The sequence below is a fragment of the Xenopus laevis genome, chromosome 3S (assembly GCF_017654675.1).
Source record: "Xenopus laevis strain J_2021 chromosome 3S, Xenopus_laevis_v10.1, whole genome shotgun sequence".
Taxonomy (NCBI): Eukaryota; Metazoa; Chordata; class Amphibia; order Anura; family Pipidae; genus Xenopus; species Xenopus laevis.
The window spans coordinates 17,350,107-17,370,264 of record NC_054376.1 but is presented as its reverse complement, the minus strand read 5'-3'; the positions used below and the strand labels follow the sequence as shown (position 1 = coordinate 17,370,264).

General features: G+C 35.8%; 1 protein-coding gene across 1 annotated transcript in view; it reads left to right on the top strand.

Moving 5' to 3' along the window:
- Window positions 1-18,154, top strand: part of LOC121402115 (gamma-aminobutyric acid receptor subunit beta-2-like) — a 230,608-nt gene extending 212,454 nt beyond the window's left edge. The window contains exons 6-9 of the mRNA XM_041588040.1: window positions 10,977-11,114; window positions 13,467-13,619; window positions 13,944-14,188; window positions 16,874-18,154. Coding sequence (XP_041443974.1) covers window positions 10,977-11,114; window positions 13,467-13,619; window positions 13,944-14,188; window positions 16,874-17,221 — 884 coding nt within the window. The 3' untranslated portion in view covers window positions 17,222-18,154. The remainder of the gene's footprint in view (window positions 1-10,976; window positions 11,115-13,466; window positions 13,620-13,943; window positions 14,189-16,873) is intronic.
- Window positions 18,155-20,158: the final 2,004 nt, after the last annotated feature.

Here is a 20,158-nt window from a genome sequence, read left to right as displayed (position 1 = left end):
CTTTTAAAACCCCTTTTCCCTAATCTACAACATGCTTTTCTCAGCTGTAGTTTGCATTTATTATTTTGTTCTTGATGAAATAATTTATGAACCCAGCCTTAACATATTCTTTATGTAACCAACATACAAAGGACATACATGCATGTTAATGAAGGCCTTGTATTATAAAATACAGAATATATTCAGAATATCTACAAATCTAACTGCCCTTTTAATGTTACAGGTACAAGAGCACATAAAAGGGCTACATTGTGTGCAAACCACAAAAATCATGCACAATTTGCCATGTTCTTTGCCTACAATGCAAGATTTGTATTCATTCATCAGTTAACTTTATTGTGATTAAGCTAAAAATTGTGCACAAAGCAACCTGTGCCATAATGTGTGGTGTTAATGATTAACACCAAATATGAAAGTATATTTAAGTAATGAAAATATTTGTACTGATATCAATTGACTGGTAAAACTGGTTTTCTTCAGGAACTCGGTTATAGTTTAAATAAACAAGCTGTGGTGTAGCCATGGGGGCCAGGGCAGCCATCGGGGGAGTTGTAGGGGGCCCTGCGGGTAAGGGGGGCTCGGCCACACCGCACTTTCCTAATTAGCCGGGCCCCCCTGCTTACTGAGAGCTGCTGACTTCGGGAAGGCAGGGTGGGAGCACAAGGGGAGGTATCTTCTGTCCATTACTGCCCCTTATTGGTCACTGAGTTTAAGTCCCGGTTGAGCTGCTCAGGGATTGGATAGCTGAGGTTTGAACTTCTCCTCCAGCTCATCCAATCACCATGCAGCTTTACCAGGACTTGAAATTCACTGACAGCAGATGGGCCACACTAATGAAGTAAGTGTAACATGGCAGGGCCCCCGTAAAGGTAACCCTTTGTGGTCCCTGTTGTGTGGTGGGGCCCTGGGCACAATTTTTTTTTTAAACTTCTGGGGGGGGGCAATTTTTTTTACATGGACGTTTAAGGGGGGCCCTGGCCACCAATTTTTTTTCTCCATGTGGGGTCCTAGCCACCAATATTTTTTAATGGGGGGCTCTGACCACAAATGTTTTTTTCAATGGGGGGGGCCCTGACCACCAATATTTTTTTATTAACATTTGGGAACCATAGCCACCAATGTTTTTTATTTTTTTTAAAGTGTGTGGTTGGGGGTGGACCTGTGGGGTGGGGAGGGCAGACCTGTAGGTGGGGCTTGTGGTGGGTGCAGGAAATTTTTTCATATGGGGCCCTGCGATTTCTGATGGTGGCCCTGATGGGGGCAGCCATTCAAAGCTGGAAAAGGAGAAAAGGCACAGGATATACAGCAGATAACAGATAAGATTTGTAGTTACATAGTTAAATTGGGTTGAAAAAAGTCCATCAAGTTCAGCCCCTCCAAATGAAAACCCAGCATCCATACACACACCCCTCCCTACTTTCACATAAATTATATATAGTATCACAATAGCCTTTTAATCATCCAAGCCATTCTTAAAGGCATTAACTGAATCAGCCATCACAACATCACCCGGCAGTGCATTCCACAACTTCACTGTCCTGACTGTGAAGAACCCCCTACGTTGCTTCAAATGAAAGTTCTTTTCTTCAAGTCTAAAGGGGTGGCCTCTGGTACAGTGATCCACTTTATGGGTAAAAAGGTCCCCTGCTATTTGTCTATAATGTCCTCTAATGTACTTGTAAAGTGTAATCATGTCCCCTCACAAGCGCCTTTTTTCTACCCTCATAATTTAAGTCTTCCGTTCCTCTAACCAATTTGGTTGCACGTCTCTGCACTCTCTCCAGCTCATTTATATAATTTATTTTGGACTGGAGTCCAAAACTGCACTGCATATTCCAGATGAGGCCTCACCAGGGACATATAAAGAGGCATAATTATGTTTCATCTCTTGAGTTAATGCTCATTTTTATGCAAGACAGAACTTTATTTGCTTTAGTAGCCACAGAATAACAATGCCCAAAATTATACAACTTGTTATCTACAAAAACCCCTAGATCCTTCTCATTTAAGGAAACTCCCAACACAATGCCATTTAGTATATAACTTGCATTTATATTATTTTGCCAAAGTGCATAACCTTGCATTTATCAACACTAAACCTCATTTTCCAGTTTGCTGCCCAGTTTTCCAACTCTGCAAAGTGGCAGCATCCTGCATGGAACCTATAGTTCTGCACAATTTAGTATCATCTGCAAAAATAGAAACAGTACTTTCAATGCCGACCTCCAGGTCATTAATAAACAAGTTGAAAAGTAAGGGACATAGTACAGAGCACTGCGGTACTCCACTAACAACACTGGCCTAATTAGAAAATGTTTCATTTACCACCACTCTTTGTAGTCTATCTTTTAGTCAGTTCTCTATCCAGGTACAAATACTATGTATCAGGCTAACATTCCCTAATTTAACCAGTAACCTTTTGTGTGTCACTGTATCAAATGCATTAGAAAAGTCTAAGTAAATCACATCCTGTCATCCCAGAATTGAGGTCCCTACTTACCTTCTCATAAAAAGAAATTAAGTTAGTCTGGCATGATCTATTACGCATAAAACCATGCTGGCACAAACTCATAGTACTGTGATTTGCTATGAAGTCCAGTATCTTATACTTTATAAACCCTTCAAAAAGCTTTGCTACCACTGATGTCAGACTAACTGGCCTATGGTTTTGAAGCTGAGAACGGGATTTTTTTTGAATAGAGGCACCACATTAGCAATTCACCACTATGCCACACCTCAATGAATCCTGAAAAATTAATTAAAGAGGTTTGGCAATCACAGAGCTAAGCTCGCTATGTACCCTGGGATGAATACCATCTGGCCCCGGACCTTTGTTAATCTTAACATGTTCTAGTCTCTTTTGAATTTCCTCATGTGTGAACCATGCATCATTAGTTGCATTACTAGAATTGGGACTTTTAAGAAGGAAACCTTCATTAACTGGTTCCTCGTTTGTGTAGACAGATGAAAAATATGAGTTCAGAATCTGCGCTTTTATTTTGTTTTCATCAACCAGCTGACCCCCCTCTGATAGTAAAGGTCCCACCCCTTCCGGCTTAATTCTTTTACTATTAACTAAAAATAATTTTTTTTTTTTTTTTACTGCTTGCTGCAATATAATTTTCCATAGCAATTTTAGCTTGCATTATAGCTTCTTTGCATGATTTATTGGCCTCCTTGTACCTTATAAATGATTTGGCTGTCCCAGCTAACTTGAAAGCCTCAAAAGCACATCTTTTCCTACCCACCTCAACACCTATTGAACCAAAAAGGATTCTTCAGAACGTACCTGTTATGTATCCTGTGCTTGAATGGCTGCCCCATGGCTACACAAAGAGCTTGTTTATATAAACTATAGTTGTGTTTCTGTACCAAAAACACCAGTTTTACCAGTGCAGGGCAACAATACATTATATTGTCATTTCTTTCAAATACTTTCCTTTAATAAAGTAAGATTTATGGCATGGCACTTCTGCTATTTCCCTTACCTCCTCCTCCCACACACACATCCAGCCACCCACTCACTTCCTGCTATGCAACAGCTCGGTGGATCTTCAGGGCCCCCAGCGACGGCAGAGATCCTCCTGCTCCAAGAAACAGTAAGTGCACATTTTTTACACACTTACATGCACTTACATACACTTGGGGGGTTATTTATCAAAGTCCGAATTTATCTCAATATCTTCTGCTACAAACTACGATCAAATCCGCTCAGGTTTTTTATGCTTATTTATTATTAAATTTTCCTGAAAATTTGCTTTGCGTGAAAAAAAAATCTGATTTTCATGGGTTTTTTTCAGATTTTTTCATCCGATTTTCACGTATTTCACGTTTTTTTCAGGAACGTTAACTCGAAAACTTCGGGGTATTACTCGAAACCCAGCGCACATCAAAAAATCATTGGGACTTCTCCCATTGACAGGTCTGAGATGCCGGATTTTCAGATCCGACTTTTCCATCCTCAGGGTTTAATACATTTCGAAAACTTGATTTTTTAAAAGTCAGTTTTCATAAAAAACAAAAATCAAAATTTTTTCGGGATTTTTTCATTCAGAGTTAAGTAAATAACCCCCTGACAGTACATTTATACACTTACACACACATTTAAGTAAAGATTGGTATTTTTTATTTTGCACACATGCTCCTTTTTGCACACTTAGTTACATATATTTACACACTTAGACAACTTTTAGAAGTGCAAAAACGTATACAAAAAAACTCATGGACAGGTCTGTTTTTTTTTGTTTTTTTTCATATTTATTTTTTTTGCCTAAAAACTATTTATTTTGGCAGCAAGACTATTGGATAATTGATTTTGGCCACTAATTACGCTGTCGGATCAGTAATTTTTTTATTTCATTTATTTACACAATTTTTGTGGTTTTATTGCAATTTTATCCCTGCATTATTGTTCCTTATGTATCTTTAGTATAGTTTAGTTGTTTGGTGCTTCAGTATAGAAAGATATATTTTACTTAGATTGATCCACCAGAATATTTGCTTTCCAAAAATATATGGTTTTCTGGGGGTCTTTTTACAGTTTGGTGGTCTTTCGGCACATAACGCACAGTTGGGGCTCTCTTTTCAGCAGCTGAGTTGGCCAGCATGAAAATTCATATGCAGGTTTTTCATTTGGGGTCTGTACATACCACATACTTTGGTAAATCTATGCATATTGAGCATCAAACTATTCAGTAGACCTCGGACATCCATATTTAGGGTGATTTTTCTTTGTACGTAAAATATTGTGTGAGATAAATGCAGCAAACTGCAACATTTTTAGGAGATTTTCAGAAATGTTATAAAAACCTCTACATTTAAAAAATCTTTGTTGGATTCATCAGAGTGTGTGCTTTCCAAAAATATATAGATTTGTGGGGTCTTTGTGCTGTTAGGAGGGTCTTGTGGCACATAATATGAAGTCAAGGGTCTATGTTCACAGAAGGCGAATCGGCAGCAGAGAAAATTCATATGCACTATTTTTATTTGGGGTCCATATGATACAGGCCCACGGTGTGGCCGTGGCAACAGTTATTCTGTTTAAGAAAATGAATAGCGACAGCCAAAGTTTCAGGTGTGCTGCTTCTCCTCAACTGTTTATTAGATATTTATTTCTCAACATACAGTTTGTTTTTTTGCCATTTACAACTCATACAAACATTCTCAAAGATGCTAACAACTGAACAACTTTGTATTGGAACCTTCTCCCATAACTTCACATTCAAGGCAAATCACATATGTGATGTCAGCCTCACCATAGCAGTATTATCATATTTACATATATAAGTGTACTTCATTCACATTATTGGCTGCAGCAATATATACATTAGTTAAATAATAATTAACAGAGTGAGATCAGACAGGCTGATACTGTTGGTGCTGTCCTAACAGACAAAATGGGCTCGGTTAAAGAGCAACCTCTTTAACTAGCAACAGCCTGATTTGTAACAGTTTTCAAAATAACTGATTACCAAAATCTACAAATCAGAGAATATACATAAGTATTAATATATCTGAACAAGTATGGAAAGAATTGCATCAGACATTTTGTCACTTCAGAGATACTAGGGGTCATTTATAAACTTTGCGCAAGGCAGATTGGTTCGCAAAGTGAATATATTTGCCCTGTGCATGGTTATATTTATAAAGCTGAATAAGTGTGGTGCAAACAAAATTGTGATTTTTTTTTTCACAATGCAAATGTCTATAAGAGCTTTTTAAATATGTAAAAAATCGCAATATTCAGTAGACCCTTGGATGTCAATATTTAAGTTGTTTTCCAGTTGTATGTAAGAAATTGGGTAAGATAAATGTGGGTAATTGCAATATTTTTAGGCAATTTTTAGAAATGTCCTAAAAACCGCTGCCTTTAGCATAGCTTTGCAGTATGGTAGTTTGGAGTAGAAAGACCTAATTACCCATTTTTGATTTGTCAGAATGTGTATTTTCCAAAAATATATGGTTCTGGGGGTCTTTGTGCTGTTAGAGGGTCGTGTGGCATATAATACACAGTACGGAGTTTTGTTCAGAGAAGGCAAATTGACAGCGGAGAAAATTCATATGCACTATTTTTATTTGGGGTCCGCACAAGCCAGCTGCCTTGGTATAAGTATGCATATTGGGCATCAAACTGTTCAGTAGACCCTTGGCATCAATATTTATGTTGTTTTACAATTGTATGTAAGAAATTAGGTGAGATAAATGCGGCCAAGGGCAATAGTTTTAGGCGGTTTTCAGAAATGTCATAAAATGTCATAAAAAAACACTGCATTTAGCATAGCTTTGCAGTATGGTAGTTTGGAGTAGAAAGACATAGCTCAAATGGGGTGCCTACATTTTGGGGCCCCTATATGCTTAGGTAAACCTAAGCATCGACCTGTTCAGTGGACTCCTGGCAATCGTGTTTAGGGTGTTTTACATTGGTACCTAATGATGTGTGGGCGATATGATGCTGTAGATTGGATGCTCTGTTTTTTCAAACAATTCACCAATTTCTATAAAACATTATAACTTTAGGAAACAATTGCAACTTGGTAGTTTAGAGTACATAGATATGTTTACCCATTTTTGATTCTCCAGAATCTGTTCATTCTAATAATGGATAGTTTTCTTGGGTAAACCTACTGTTAGTGGAATGTTTGGCCTTGAAATCAGAAGTATGCCGTTTTTTTGGAGTGGTGCTTTGGAAATTTGGTATATTGCTTGTAGATTTTGATCTATACAAGTGAGAAATCTCCATATAACTATATATATTTGATTTTGCTGTGTTCAGCAGACATAGACCTTTCCAAATCAGTTGTGTTCTCGTACATAAAATAAATGATGTTTCTGATATATGTGATTGTGTGAATACAAGAGGACCTCTGCACTCACCCATTATCAATATATTTAAGACATTTTGTGCATACTGCTACTGAAAAATGCCTTACCCAAAACAGGGATTGTTTGTCCATATATTGCAATATATTTAAGCTGGCCAACTACGTCAAAGTCATCCCATATCTGGCCAGTCCTATGCTCAATTCTCATCCGATTCATTAAGAATTCAATTGCTTAATTATACATTTTACAAAGGGACTAAGTTTTACCTGCAACTTACTAGCTGCTTTCAAAGTAAAACTCCCAAACTTGGCTGCCCTTTTATTAGACACCAGTGGGATCACCTGACTATAGCTGGGAAGGGTGGGAGCTACAACATGGAGCTGGTCACTGTTCCTGTATCACTATAACAAACAAGGGAAAGTTGTGCTCACCACTAATTTTTAAAATCATTAGGCGGAGGTGCAATGAGGCTGTGACCACAAAATACATATAGACAAATACAAGAGTCCTCTGCACTCAACCCATTATCAATATATTTAAGACAGAGACATTTTGTGCATACTGCTACTGAAAAATGCCTTACCCTTTAAACAAAACAGGGATTGTTTGTCCATATATTGCAATATATTTAAGCTGGCCAACTACGTCAAAGTCATCTCATATCTGGCCAGTCCTATGCTCAATTTTCATCCGATTCATTAAGGATTCAATTGCTTAATTATACATTTTACAAAGGGACTAAGTTTTACCTGCAACTTACTAGCTGTTTTCAAAGTAAAGAGTAAAGAGTTTTACTTTGAAAGCAGCATTTGTCTATATGTATTTTGTGGTCACAGCCTCATTACACCCCGCCTAATGATTTTAAAAATTAGTGGTGAGCACAACTTTCCCTTGTTTGTTATTGTACTTTGTGAAACATGATATTATTTTATCACACACTTGGAAGCCTATATCTTTTTATAAAAGTGGAATTACACCAACATAGTGGTGCATAGTTTGAAAGCTCAGGTTGTCCTGAAAAATATATATATTGTTTTCCATGGTAAACTAAAAGACCACCCCAGGAGAGGCCCTTAATGTGAAAAAGTACAAAATGGCAGTAGAGATTCGCATTTCGGACAAAATGGCTGCCAGGAAAAGGGTTAATCTGTACCTGAGTCTGCAGAAATAGTTGAATGAACCTTTCATTCATTCATTCAAGGAATAGGCCAGTTGTTTCTCAGTGGACAATCCTAAGAAGACTGATCCAGAATGTATGTACTATTTATCTAAAATGCTATATGTGGTTTTATTAAAGCAATATTAATCTCCCAGTACAGCTCTCAGTAAAAAACTCCAAATTTAATTTTGTCCTTTCTGGGGAAAAGAGGACTTTATCATTCAGAAGAAATAGATGTGACTTGTGTTTTGATAAAAATATTACTAGTTACACATCCACTGGCACTGGAGACAAGGATAATATATGAGCTATATAATATTAAGTGTATAGACAAACTATTCTGCATTCCCTTTTTCCAGTACAACAACCACTAACCACTGCATTCAGAATTACAGGTTTGGGGGGGGGGCAGTAAATTTGTAGCATGTGGCCCTACAGGGGAGAGACAAACTATACCATTCTACTATCTCCATGGTAGAGTGGTCTCTCCACATGTCTTGCATGAATAGTTTTACTGATCACCATGATAAATGTGATGTCACTGTGACAGACTGCATTGTGAAATCACCCCACTTGCCTTCAACTAATATTATATATTTGGGACTTTGTGACCTCTGTCTGTGGGCAGATCTTCAGGCTGCATGAGACGGAACTGGCCAGGTCCATATTAACAGTTGTTAGACAGTGACAGACCACTCTGCAATAGTGAAAAATCTAGGTACCAGGCCCCACGACCTGAGCAAAATGTGATGCAGGCTGCAGAATTCATAATCCGTTACTATGCCAAGACTCACTCTCCTTGCAAACACAGTGCACCTATTCCTACCTTTACTATCGGTCAGAAACACAGAATATATGAAGTGTCATCTGACTTATAGGAAGAGTTGTTGGCTGGGGGCATAACTTACTGGCTGCAGTGACTCTGATATAAAAGTCCAAATAAGGACCCTGGAGAGGTATTGTTAGTGAATTGTCTGTCTAGCTGCCTTATGAGAATTCAAGGGGGCAAGTGTCCCTATTTGCAGACACCCATGTTTATTTTGGAGTGGCACCTAGAAGTGGCAGACACAACTTCAGACCCAACATGTTAGGACAATATTGATTGTTAACTAAATATAGAAAGATAAAATGTTATGTGATATTTTGGGGTCATCTGTGCAAAAAAGACAAGCACGCTATCAAAGGTAACACTTGCTATATTTTACAGCACAGCCAAAACCTGAAAATGAATTGCATTGTAAATGTACTGGAATTAATGCACAACTAACCTGACCCAATTTTGGCCTGAAAGCTCTGTCTTTTTGCAAATTTAAAGCATGTGCTAATGTCAAGTCTGCAGAAAATCATTCACCTAAATAGTCATTCTTTTAGTCTAATGCAGTGAATAGAAATCTGGACTCTAGAGATTCCCCATGAGGAATACATATTTCTTGAACAACTTATTCTTATTTTACAAAATAATTGCCTCTATATCAAATTATTATACTAGTTTTTTCATTAGATATATTAAGGGAACATTAGATTGTTTAAAAAATCATAATCAAATATCAAAAATCAAAATAGTAGCTGGTCAATAACTGGGTTTTCAGGGTGGCATAGCAAAGCCAGAACTGATACCGCTGATCTCCAAAGAGATTGTCAATGCAAAGCCTATATTTCTGCCAGCCACGTTTGCAAACCAGACAAGAAACAACCACAGTCATACAGTGATTTAATTCTTCTTGCAAACCAAAAACAGTTTCCACATATGGCATATCAGGTTCTTATTCAGACAGGCGATTTTAGATGCTACTCAAGTTTCTTATTTTGTTTGGAACAATCAAAGCCACAACTGGAAGGTATATGATAAGCATTTACAGCTCAGAATCTCTATAACTTTTGTACATTAGACAGATCTTCCAAAAGGACCTGTTGTTAAATATATTTGTTGTGGCAGGTTTACAGTAGATCAAAATGTACTGGTGTAGAGTAGGCACTCAAAGAGCAGTTTTCCAAACAAATGTGTAAAATCCACAAATACACATGGAGGTAGCCTTATGTGTTTCATGTACAAGTATTTGAACACAAAATGTGTTAGGCTACTTCCATGTGTACCTAAATGACCTATTTTTGGATTTTACTCTACATGTTTGAAAGACTGCTCTTAGAGAGAGTGCCTGCCCTACTCCAACATGATTTGATCTGCTCCCCTAGATAAGGGCTTAACACAGTGCACCTGGGCCTCTTCTAGTACTTGGTGAGTTATGTGAACTTGTCTTGGGACCTTATTTCAACTCTTCAGCTTTACAGAAGACTCTGGCATTGATTGCATTCAAAACAGGGGTATTTACTGTTTACATTCAAAACAGGGGTATTTACTGTCAGCAGTAAAGGTGTTTTCTAGATTTTATGCTTTCTAAAACAAATTGAAAATATTTGCTTACAGGTTTCCTAATTTGTGTTAGGGGAAACCAGCATGCATGTAAGAATGGGGCATGTTTTGAAAAGGTATAACTAACTTACATTATCACAGTTCCCTTTATAATGTAAAAGGTTACTTCATTACAACCATTTTTGACTATTTTACGGATTCTAAGGTAATGGCTTGGAAATAGTAGACAGAAGAATTTATCTTTATAGGAGGAATTATGTATTTAGTAAGTCTCTCTGGTATATCATTTATTCCAATAAATAATTTAGCTCTACTGTACAGAGGGTTACTCACATAGGTAGGACAGGGCTTCTTCCAGCCTCACACAATTCTATCCGATCTTAGACACCCTTTCTGCCAAGTCAAGGTTTCTGGAATATGTATTGATCTTCACTGGTCCACTGGTACTAATGAAGATAAGTATATAAAGTAGTATCCCCTTAAAAACTGTCAAGCAGTTGGGAAGAGAGAAGCAGCCAAGTAGGATATAATAAATAATTCTTAAATTAAATACTGCTGGCTATTTATAGTTACATAATTTATTTGTTTCCCTGATCTGATCAAAAATAAAATTTGTGATTGTAGATGGATACACTACAGACGACATTGGATTCTACTGGCGTGGTGGGAATAATGCTGTAACAGGAGTGGAAAGGCTTGAACTGCCACAATTCTCAATCATAGATTACAACCTTCTTTCAAGGAATGTGGTTTTTTCTACAGGTATGTACTGAATATGTAAACAGTTGCACAACATAATAATACAATTTTTAATCCTGTTGAAAGTATATTCCAACAGAATACAACTACAATATTTGTGTTCATTCTAGTGCAATCAGTTTTGTTGGTGACATGATTGGTGGAGGGAACTTTATCCTTCATGCTTATGTTGGACCATAAAGGAAATGGTTCTGCTGTAAAAAAAAACAAAATGGCTACATTTCTATTGCTAATACTTAATAAGGGAAACCTATTTGTCAAAATTCAAGTTTGTGAATTTTTTTTTTAATAAAGAAACTCGAAAGCTCACCAAAATCAAATGTGCACTTATTTATTAGACACTCAAATCTTGAAAGATCGATCCCTTGAAATGTTAAATAAAAAACAAACACAGCACCGTTGCATTCTATTCATTCATTTTCAGTGAGTTTGCCAACATTCAAAAGAACTCTGAAAACTCAAATTAACTCCAATTAAGTTCTACATGAACTCAAAAACTTTTAGATGCCTAATTTTTACATTTAAGTTTTAAATCTTTGTGCTTAGAAAAACTAAAAAAAAATTAGTTTTGGAACCTCTTATTGCCATGTGATATTGCATTTTGAGTTTATTTGCAATTGAGCTTACTTCCAGTGCAAATATTAAAACAGTATTAGCGTCAGCAATGAATGATGAGTGACATTTTTCTGCAGGTTTCACCAGAAAAAAGTGCCCACAGACTCCAATGTATTGTGCGCTGAAGCATTTGCATAAAAAAGTAAAACACCTATTTATTTGAATGTTTTTTAGCAAATTTTTGCAGTTTTACAAATTTTTGGTGAAACAAAATGGGACAGATTTCACATCACTACATTTAGCGGCAGACCATTTGATTAATGTCTCTGAAAGTTAGAATTTAGTTACATGTTTGCATCCCCAGGAGACAGTATGGTTCCCAGTCCAGCAATTTGATGGGCCCTCTTCTGCCCGTTAAAATATATTGTCCAGCGTAAATTGCTGTGTGCCTCACAATCAAAGATTAATGAGGGGAAACAAAAATCATCATTTTGTTTTTTGTTTCCCCTCATTAATCTTTGATTATGAGGCACACAGCAATTTACATTGGAAAATATGTCTCTGAAAGTGCCATAATTTTATACTCTTCTGTTTCTCTCATTACATCAGTGTATAGCAATATGGTAAATACAGCCTGAATAGCATACGTTTACTCTCTGTATGGGTTTGCCTAATGGTAAATGCTAAAAGAGGAATATATATATTTATATGCCTAGCAATTCTGTAAATGTTTGCCCTGGCATGCAAGGGGAGATGCAATGACTGAAAAGGACATGGCTTGCCAAACGAGTACTTGAATACCACTCTTCTTACAGGAAACAACTTGATTTTGTTCTTAACAGAGACTTTTTTAGAAAGTTAAGTTAACAATGTAGGGGGAGGTGCCAAGAGCAAAAGGGGAACAGTTGTTCTAGTACAAAGTTTTATAAATTATATATTTTTATAAACAGAAATAATTCAACACATATAACATACAAATGCAATATTAGAGATTCAGAATATCCATACAGTTTTAATGTAATGGTCATATCTCAAGATGTTCTTTGAGTGTAATTAGATTCCCAAATGTATTAGTTTCTAAAATGGCTCTATCCTCCTCTGAAAATATATTTACTTAGCCTATCAATGTTTATAGCTAATTTAGAATATTATAATAAAAATACATTTACAGTTCAGTATCACACATTTTATTGGATGCATGTTTATTACATCTAGAAAAACTAAGCAGTTCACACTGTATAAATCACCTCTCACTAACAATAATCTCCGTGTAGCAGAACAATTGACTCAATCCTGTAAGTGCTGTGCCAGCAGTAATGTCCTTATTATTTATCCTGTAGGCTCACTATCACTTACAAATTGCACTGTTAATCAATTTTTCAACTGAGGACAAGCTACAATGAGTCTGAATTTACTCATAAAGCTTGCTTGGCTGTTACCTTAGGTGACTTGGGGAGACAATAATGTGAGTCCCTGGACAGACAGTTTATTTATATTGTAAAATATATGTCAAATCCATAAGTAAAAACATGCATTAAATAAATATAGACAGGAAAGTGAGAACTGTTTTTTTAAATACATTTTATATAATTTTGATGTAGGGATAAAATATTGACACATAGTTAGCATAGGAGGACTCTGTCCCACTCTAGTGCAAAATTAAAATTTAATAAAATGTGCATACCTAAATAGGATGAAACAATGAAAAAAGATGAAACAATGAACAAATATTTTTGCTCCAGTTAATACGTTTCTGCTGTACTTACTAAGATTCAAAATATCTTCCTCTTACTTTTTTAGGATCTTATCCAAGGTTATCCCTTAGTTTTAAGTTGAAGAGAAACATTGGCTACTTCATCTTGCAGACATACATGCCTTCAATATTGATCACAATTCTTTCATGGGTTTCGTTTTGGATTAACTATGATGCCTCAGCTGCTCGGGTTGCTTTGGGTAAGGTGATTCAACATTTGGACTCATAAAGCTGTTGTCTTTGAATTCAGTCTTTGAAAGTAGTGTAATATTTGTCAATATCATTGACTCACATTATCTTTCGTTTAACAATGAATTGAGTAAAGTTAACCAAACACATCTTTGGTTGCTATGGTAGCACACATTTGTCCAGTTTTTAATAAATATATATGAAATATACTGTATGTATATATATATATATATATATATATATACAGTATATTTCATTGATATTTAAATTGGGAATTGTTCATATAATTAGGATGCTAGTAAAGTAATAATTCTCTCTCCTTTTTTTTTTTGAAGGAATCACAACTGTTCTGACCATGACAACCATCAACACTCATTTACGAGAAACCTTACCCAAAATTCCATATGTGAAAGCTATCGATATGTATCTCATGTGCTGCTTTGTGTTTGTTTTTATGGCTTTGCTAGAGTATGCTTTGGTCAACTACATATTTTTTGGCAGGGGACCACAACGACAAAAGAGAGCAGCAGAAAGGGCTGCAAGTGCCAATAATGAGCAGATGCGAATGGAAGTTAATAAGGTATTGCAAAATTGCATTTTGATTTTTTCAATATATAGTGACTTCTGTCTATCTATTCTGGTTATCAAGAATAAAGCTGTCCAGCAGGAGGCCTGTAGGCTAGTGATGGAGGCTGGATTATCATGACTATGGGGGGGTTGTGGATGCACACCTGAGGCCAATTTCAAGAAGTATAAAGCCCTGTCTAAGTAATTCAAGTAAATATGCCAGTGCATGTAATTTTGAAACAGGGTTTTTTTGTTACAAAGTTATGATCATAATATTGATAAGCCACCATACCACGTCAAGGTAAAACCCCACATGGTGGTCCCTAACTTATTTATCTTTAGTCATAGTAAAAAAGGAATATTACCTCTCTGTAGTAACAATTCTTTATGTAAACATCTCCTGTGCTTTGGTTTCAAACTCTGTGCTAAATCCTCCCCCGCCAACTGCTGAGCGGCTTTTAAGAATTAATTATCATGCTATTGTTCCATAACAATATCTGTATGTTATAACATTTCACGAGGTTTACATTTGCACATACACATATCTGTGTGGTATATTTTCCTGTTTAAATAGTGTGAGTGCAAAATGCTGACCCATGTTTCTGCCAAAAAAAACAGACTTACTACAATTCACCTACCACAGAATGTTTTTTCTTTTTTAGATTTTCGAGATATGATTATACAGTTTTCTCTATTCCTAAAATAAATGAGCAATTTATCTTTTTGCTTATGAGGGCAGAAAGAAAAGTAGTAAGAAGGTAAATATGGCTTAAAGTTTACAAAAAGTAGATCACTGGAAATCCCCTGTTATTTAGAGGGGGCACTATCCTAAAAGGACAAAAAGGGGCCAAGTTTATTAGTATTATTTTTTGTGACCTTCCCTGTTTTAATTCTATTACTTTATAATTAAATGAAAATCATAGTCAGAATTGGTCCAGGAGCTTCCAATCTTTCTATGTGCTATGTGACCGGCAAGTTCTACATTCAAAAGGTGATCATTTTGCATCAATTATTCATCAATAATGCATTTTTTCTTTTTTGTTTGTGCATCTGTATTTATACCCTGAAGGTGTCATGAAACCTAATTGCTAAGTTTGGTTTCTAATTGCTAAGTAATTGCAAAGTTTGTTTTTTTAAGTTATACCAATGGATAATTGAATAGATATGAGGTTAGGGGCTGTTAAAGCATGATAAAAAGTGGAGATGAGATAGATACCTTACGGCTTAAGTAAAGAACTGAACAACTAAGAGCAGTGTCTGCCTTATATGTAACAGTAAAGATCTATGGGACAGATTTAAGAACAAAAATGGAATAGGCAATCTTGATTCCCAATTGATGATGATGATACCGTATGAGGTTTTTTTTAAATTTTTTTTTATATTTTTAACAACAATTTTCTGACACAATTATCCTGAGATAATACATGAATGAGGTATGATAAGAAAAAGAAAAAGCAAAGCATTCAAAAGTACATAACCACTGAGCTGCAGTACCATTTAAGCATTTGATTCATTGCTACTTCCAGTACTTCAAAGTAATGTCGAAAATAATTTCTAAATGTGAAGCTATCCTTATTCTTTACAGCAATCACTGTTACTGCTTGGTGAAAAAAATCTGATTCCTCATTTGCCCCTCTGTACCATTTCCTGGTACTGGTTGCACTAATGTTCTTTCAGCTGCTTCATTAGAATGCCCCAAAAAGAAGCAGAAAAAAAATCTCAAATCAATTGAGAAACTTGGGTGAAACTTTTAAGGCATATTCCTATGTGCCACCAATGTGGCACATCACTTTCATGAGTTGTATAATGTAATCTTTTGATGGTCTGTTTAATTATGGTGTAGCTCTTGCTTATATCAGTGGTGTCACATAGAGCTCCCTGAATTCAGAACAAGTGCTAAGCTCCCGGTCACAGCTCAATCTTCCACCTGTAGCAGCCACCTTTGGCCTCAGGAGGAGCCCTCAGCTACTCAGATGCCGCCAGGTCTTAACTTGAGGAGCAAAGCAAGCATTCTGAACGAGCAAAGGGGCACGTTTGTTACCAAGGTTTAGGATGAAAGGCAATGACAGCTTAAGAAATAGACGATAAGTGTGGTCAGGTGGGTCGGGATCAGTACAGGCAGAGTTCAGAATAGTCAGGCAGGCCGGGTAGGTATAGGCAGAGTTCAGAATAGTCAGGCAGGAAAAAGGTCTGGATTTGGCAGAATTCAGAAGAGTCAGACAGGCAGAGATCAAAACCAGAATATACACAGACAGAATCACACCCAGGAAACTAATCAGATGGGCATTGAGTTTGAGTCAAAGGCCCCTTTAAATATTCAAACTTTTGCACCGAAACATGATGACGTTGAATGTGTTGATTGCAGTAAAAATATACTAATGTGGGGTACAATATTTAAAGGGACATACTATATTGCATTGTTAAGATAAACTGCAGTCTTCTATCATGCCACAGTGCAAACTGTTGAGAACCGCAGGTTCTACTGCACAGCCTGGAAATATAGGAAGTAGAACAAATATTTGGTACTAATTGGGTTTTTGGGGATATTTTTAGCAATGTAGAAAAAAGGCAATACAAAGGCACATTCCTTCTATTTTTAGAAATGCATAATGTAATTTTTAAAGACACTTGACGCAGTGAGGACTAAACAAATGAAGCAGTCAACACTTTGTCTAATGTCTCTCCTTATTTTTTTAAGATGGACCCCCATGAAAATATCTTATTAAGCACACTTGAGATAAAAAATGAAATGTCAGCATCCGAAGCAGTGATGGGGCTTGGGGATCCACGAAACACTATGTTGGCATACGACACTTCAAGTATTCAGTACCGCAAAGCCGGGTTACCGAGGCACAGCTATGGACGGAATGCCTTAGACCGACACGTGGTTCAAAAAAAAAGCAGACTACGAAGACGTGCATCCCAGCTTAAAATTAACATTCCTGACTTGACTGATGTAAATGCCATAGACAAATGGTCACGCATGATCTTTCCAGTGGTTTTTTCATTCTTCAACATTGTCTACTGGCTCTATTATGTGAATTAAAGACTAAAAGCCATACAGGACAAGAACTGGATTTCCATTCAGTTTGTGTTTAACCAGAAGTGGGGCTTAGACAAAAAATATTCAGGACACAAGCTATTTTAAAACACCTTAGTTGCTGGCACATTCCACTGTGTATATTTTAAAACTGGTTTTATTCTATACCTATAACAGTAAGTATATCACTACTACTTCTACCTTATAATAATTGAGATTACTTTTATATACATAGTCAAGTTTTTCCTTATAAGTTCAAGAAAATGCAAAGCAATCCCCATAGGTTCTCAAGAGCTACTCCAGGCTCATTGCCAGGGCAATTTCTAATGTGATCACATTAAATATAAACTGTATTAGCCAATAATGTTAAACATTTTGATAAATCCATCAGTTTCAAAAGTAAAACACAATCCTTTATGTCACCTATGGCACTTTGTTGTTAATGATAAGTTCCAAGTTATGATAGTTTGATAAGTTTCAATTATGTTCTAAGTCAATGTGGATAACCAATATTTCTGTCTTTGTTTTACAGTATGTAATGTAATACATATGTTGGCTACAGGGCTCAAGAACAAAGGGGTCTATTTATTAAAGGTCGAGTTTGTCTGGTTGAAATTTTTTAGAGAAGAAAAATCAAATTTTTAGAGATTTATTATGTTCCACATTGATCAGAATCCAAAAATACTCCAGCTAAAACCTATCAAATTCTTTTAAAATTCAATGGCAAAGGGCCCTTTAATCATTTGAAGATTGGAGATGTTATGCCTTCACGATTTTATGGTGTTTTGGGGTGTTTGACACTGGTTTTCGAAAACTCAACAAATTTGAGTTTGTTGCGTGGCACATTATTCGAGTTGTCACACAAATTTTTTGAGAAAATTAGTAGCACATTAAAGGGATTCAGGTTAGGGAGTTTGGTTGAATTTTTTTTTTTTTTATGAAAAGGTGAGCTTTAGTAAGTAACCCCCGAGCTGGAGCATTAATCAATTTTCATATTTAAATTTAAAATATGTATTTACTAGTGAAGGGAAAGGCATTTTGTAGGGGAGTTGCAAGTGAAAACCTTCTGCCATAGTATATTGAAGTCGTCATAGCACAGCACTTTTATATTACCATTAGAAAACAACCCTTGCCATATAAAAGCTGGCCTATGGCAAACTTTATCTTCGGAAATGCTATAAACAGTAGCGAAACAGAAATTAAAAAAAAAATGATCCAAAGGGAACAAAATAATCTATGCTAACAATCTTCTATATAAAAATATTGAATTATTTTTAATTAAAATATTTCATTTCAACTATTAACTATAAACATTGTACTTATAATTAAACTCCTCTGTATTACCCATGACAACAAATACAAACTTCTAAATATTTAATTTCCCTTCATGGGGGACAAGCCCGATAATAGAACAGAACACTGCATTGCAAAACAAATTAAGTATGCATATATATATATATATATATATATATATATATATATAAATATATATATATATATACTTGAAAATCCTAGTTTACCTGGCTTAACTCTAGAGATGCTAAGTGCACCGCACCTTTCAATCGTAATTAGTGATGGGCAAATTTTTTCACCTTGTTTCGCTGTGGAAATGATGCCCATAGACTTGTATGGCTGCATGCATCAAAAAAAAAAAGTTGCGCTTCAAAATTTTTTTGCCGCACACGAAAAAAGTTTTGACGCCCATAGACTTTAATGGGCGTTGGTGACATTTCGCCGCCGGCGAATTTTTGACGAAACAGGTCAAATTAGCCCATCCCTAATCATAATGTAACTACTGGCATAAACCCCAAGGCAAAATATTATCTAAGCTCCCTTTCCTTAAAGCGGTGGTTCATCTTTAAGTTAACTTTTAGTATGTTAAAGAATGGCTTATTCTAAGCAACTTTTCAATTGGCCTTCATTATTTATTTTTTACACTTTTTAAATGATTTGCCTTCTTCTTCTGACTCTTTCCAGCTTTCAAATAGGGGCCACTGACCCCATCTATAAATCAAATGCTCTCTAATGTTACAAATATATTGTTATTAGTACTTTTCATTACTCATATTTCTATTCAGGCCTCTGCTATTCATATTCCAGCCACTTATTAAAATAATTGCATGGTTGCTAGGGTATTTTTGACCCTAGCAACCAGAATGATGAAATTGCAAGCTGCAGAGCTGCTGAATACAAAACTAAATTACTCAAAAACCACAAATTATAAAAAATGTTAACCAATCGTGAATTGTCTCAGAATACTAAAAGTTAACTCAAAGTTGAACACCCATTTAACCCTAGATTCTTGTATATGGTCTCTGTGACCCAGCAGTGACCCAGCAACATAAAGCCTCTATTTTAATGCAAGGTTTAAAAACTAGATGATATGTTTATCAAATCAGAAGAAAAAAAATCCTCTCTATTCTAATACAATACAATTTAGCTTGATTTTTGAAATAATTTTTTGGCAATTTTTTTGGAAAACCCCTTTCTCTATGACATACGTCATACTCATCCAGAAAATCATTATATCAAATCTCTTTTTTAAGGGCTGATATATTAATGGTCATTATTAATGGTGCCTCAGCTTCAGATGTGACAAATCTTATTTGGCTAATGTTTTGGTGTGAGTTGATGTATAAGGACAACAATGCTATAGTTACCACTTCTATGTGAACAATATGCAAAGAGGGAATGTTCTATGAGCACAGTAACTAGGCTGACTTTTTCCTGAATATTTGTTGATTTTAATCTTTTTAAAACAGTATCACACCATTGGTGGGAATAGTTTAATATGTTAATATGATGATAATTAATCTCAATATTTTAACACAAGAATTGTTATTCCTGTTGAAGAACCTATTTTTGTGCAGGAAACCAATTGTTGCCCCATAATCTTTTCTTTTTTTTTTTTTTACTGGTTAAATCAATGTAGTGCCCAAAAAA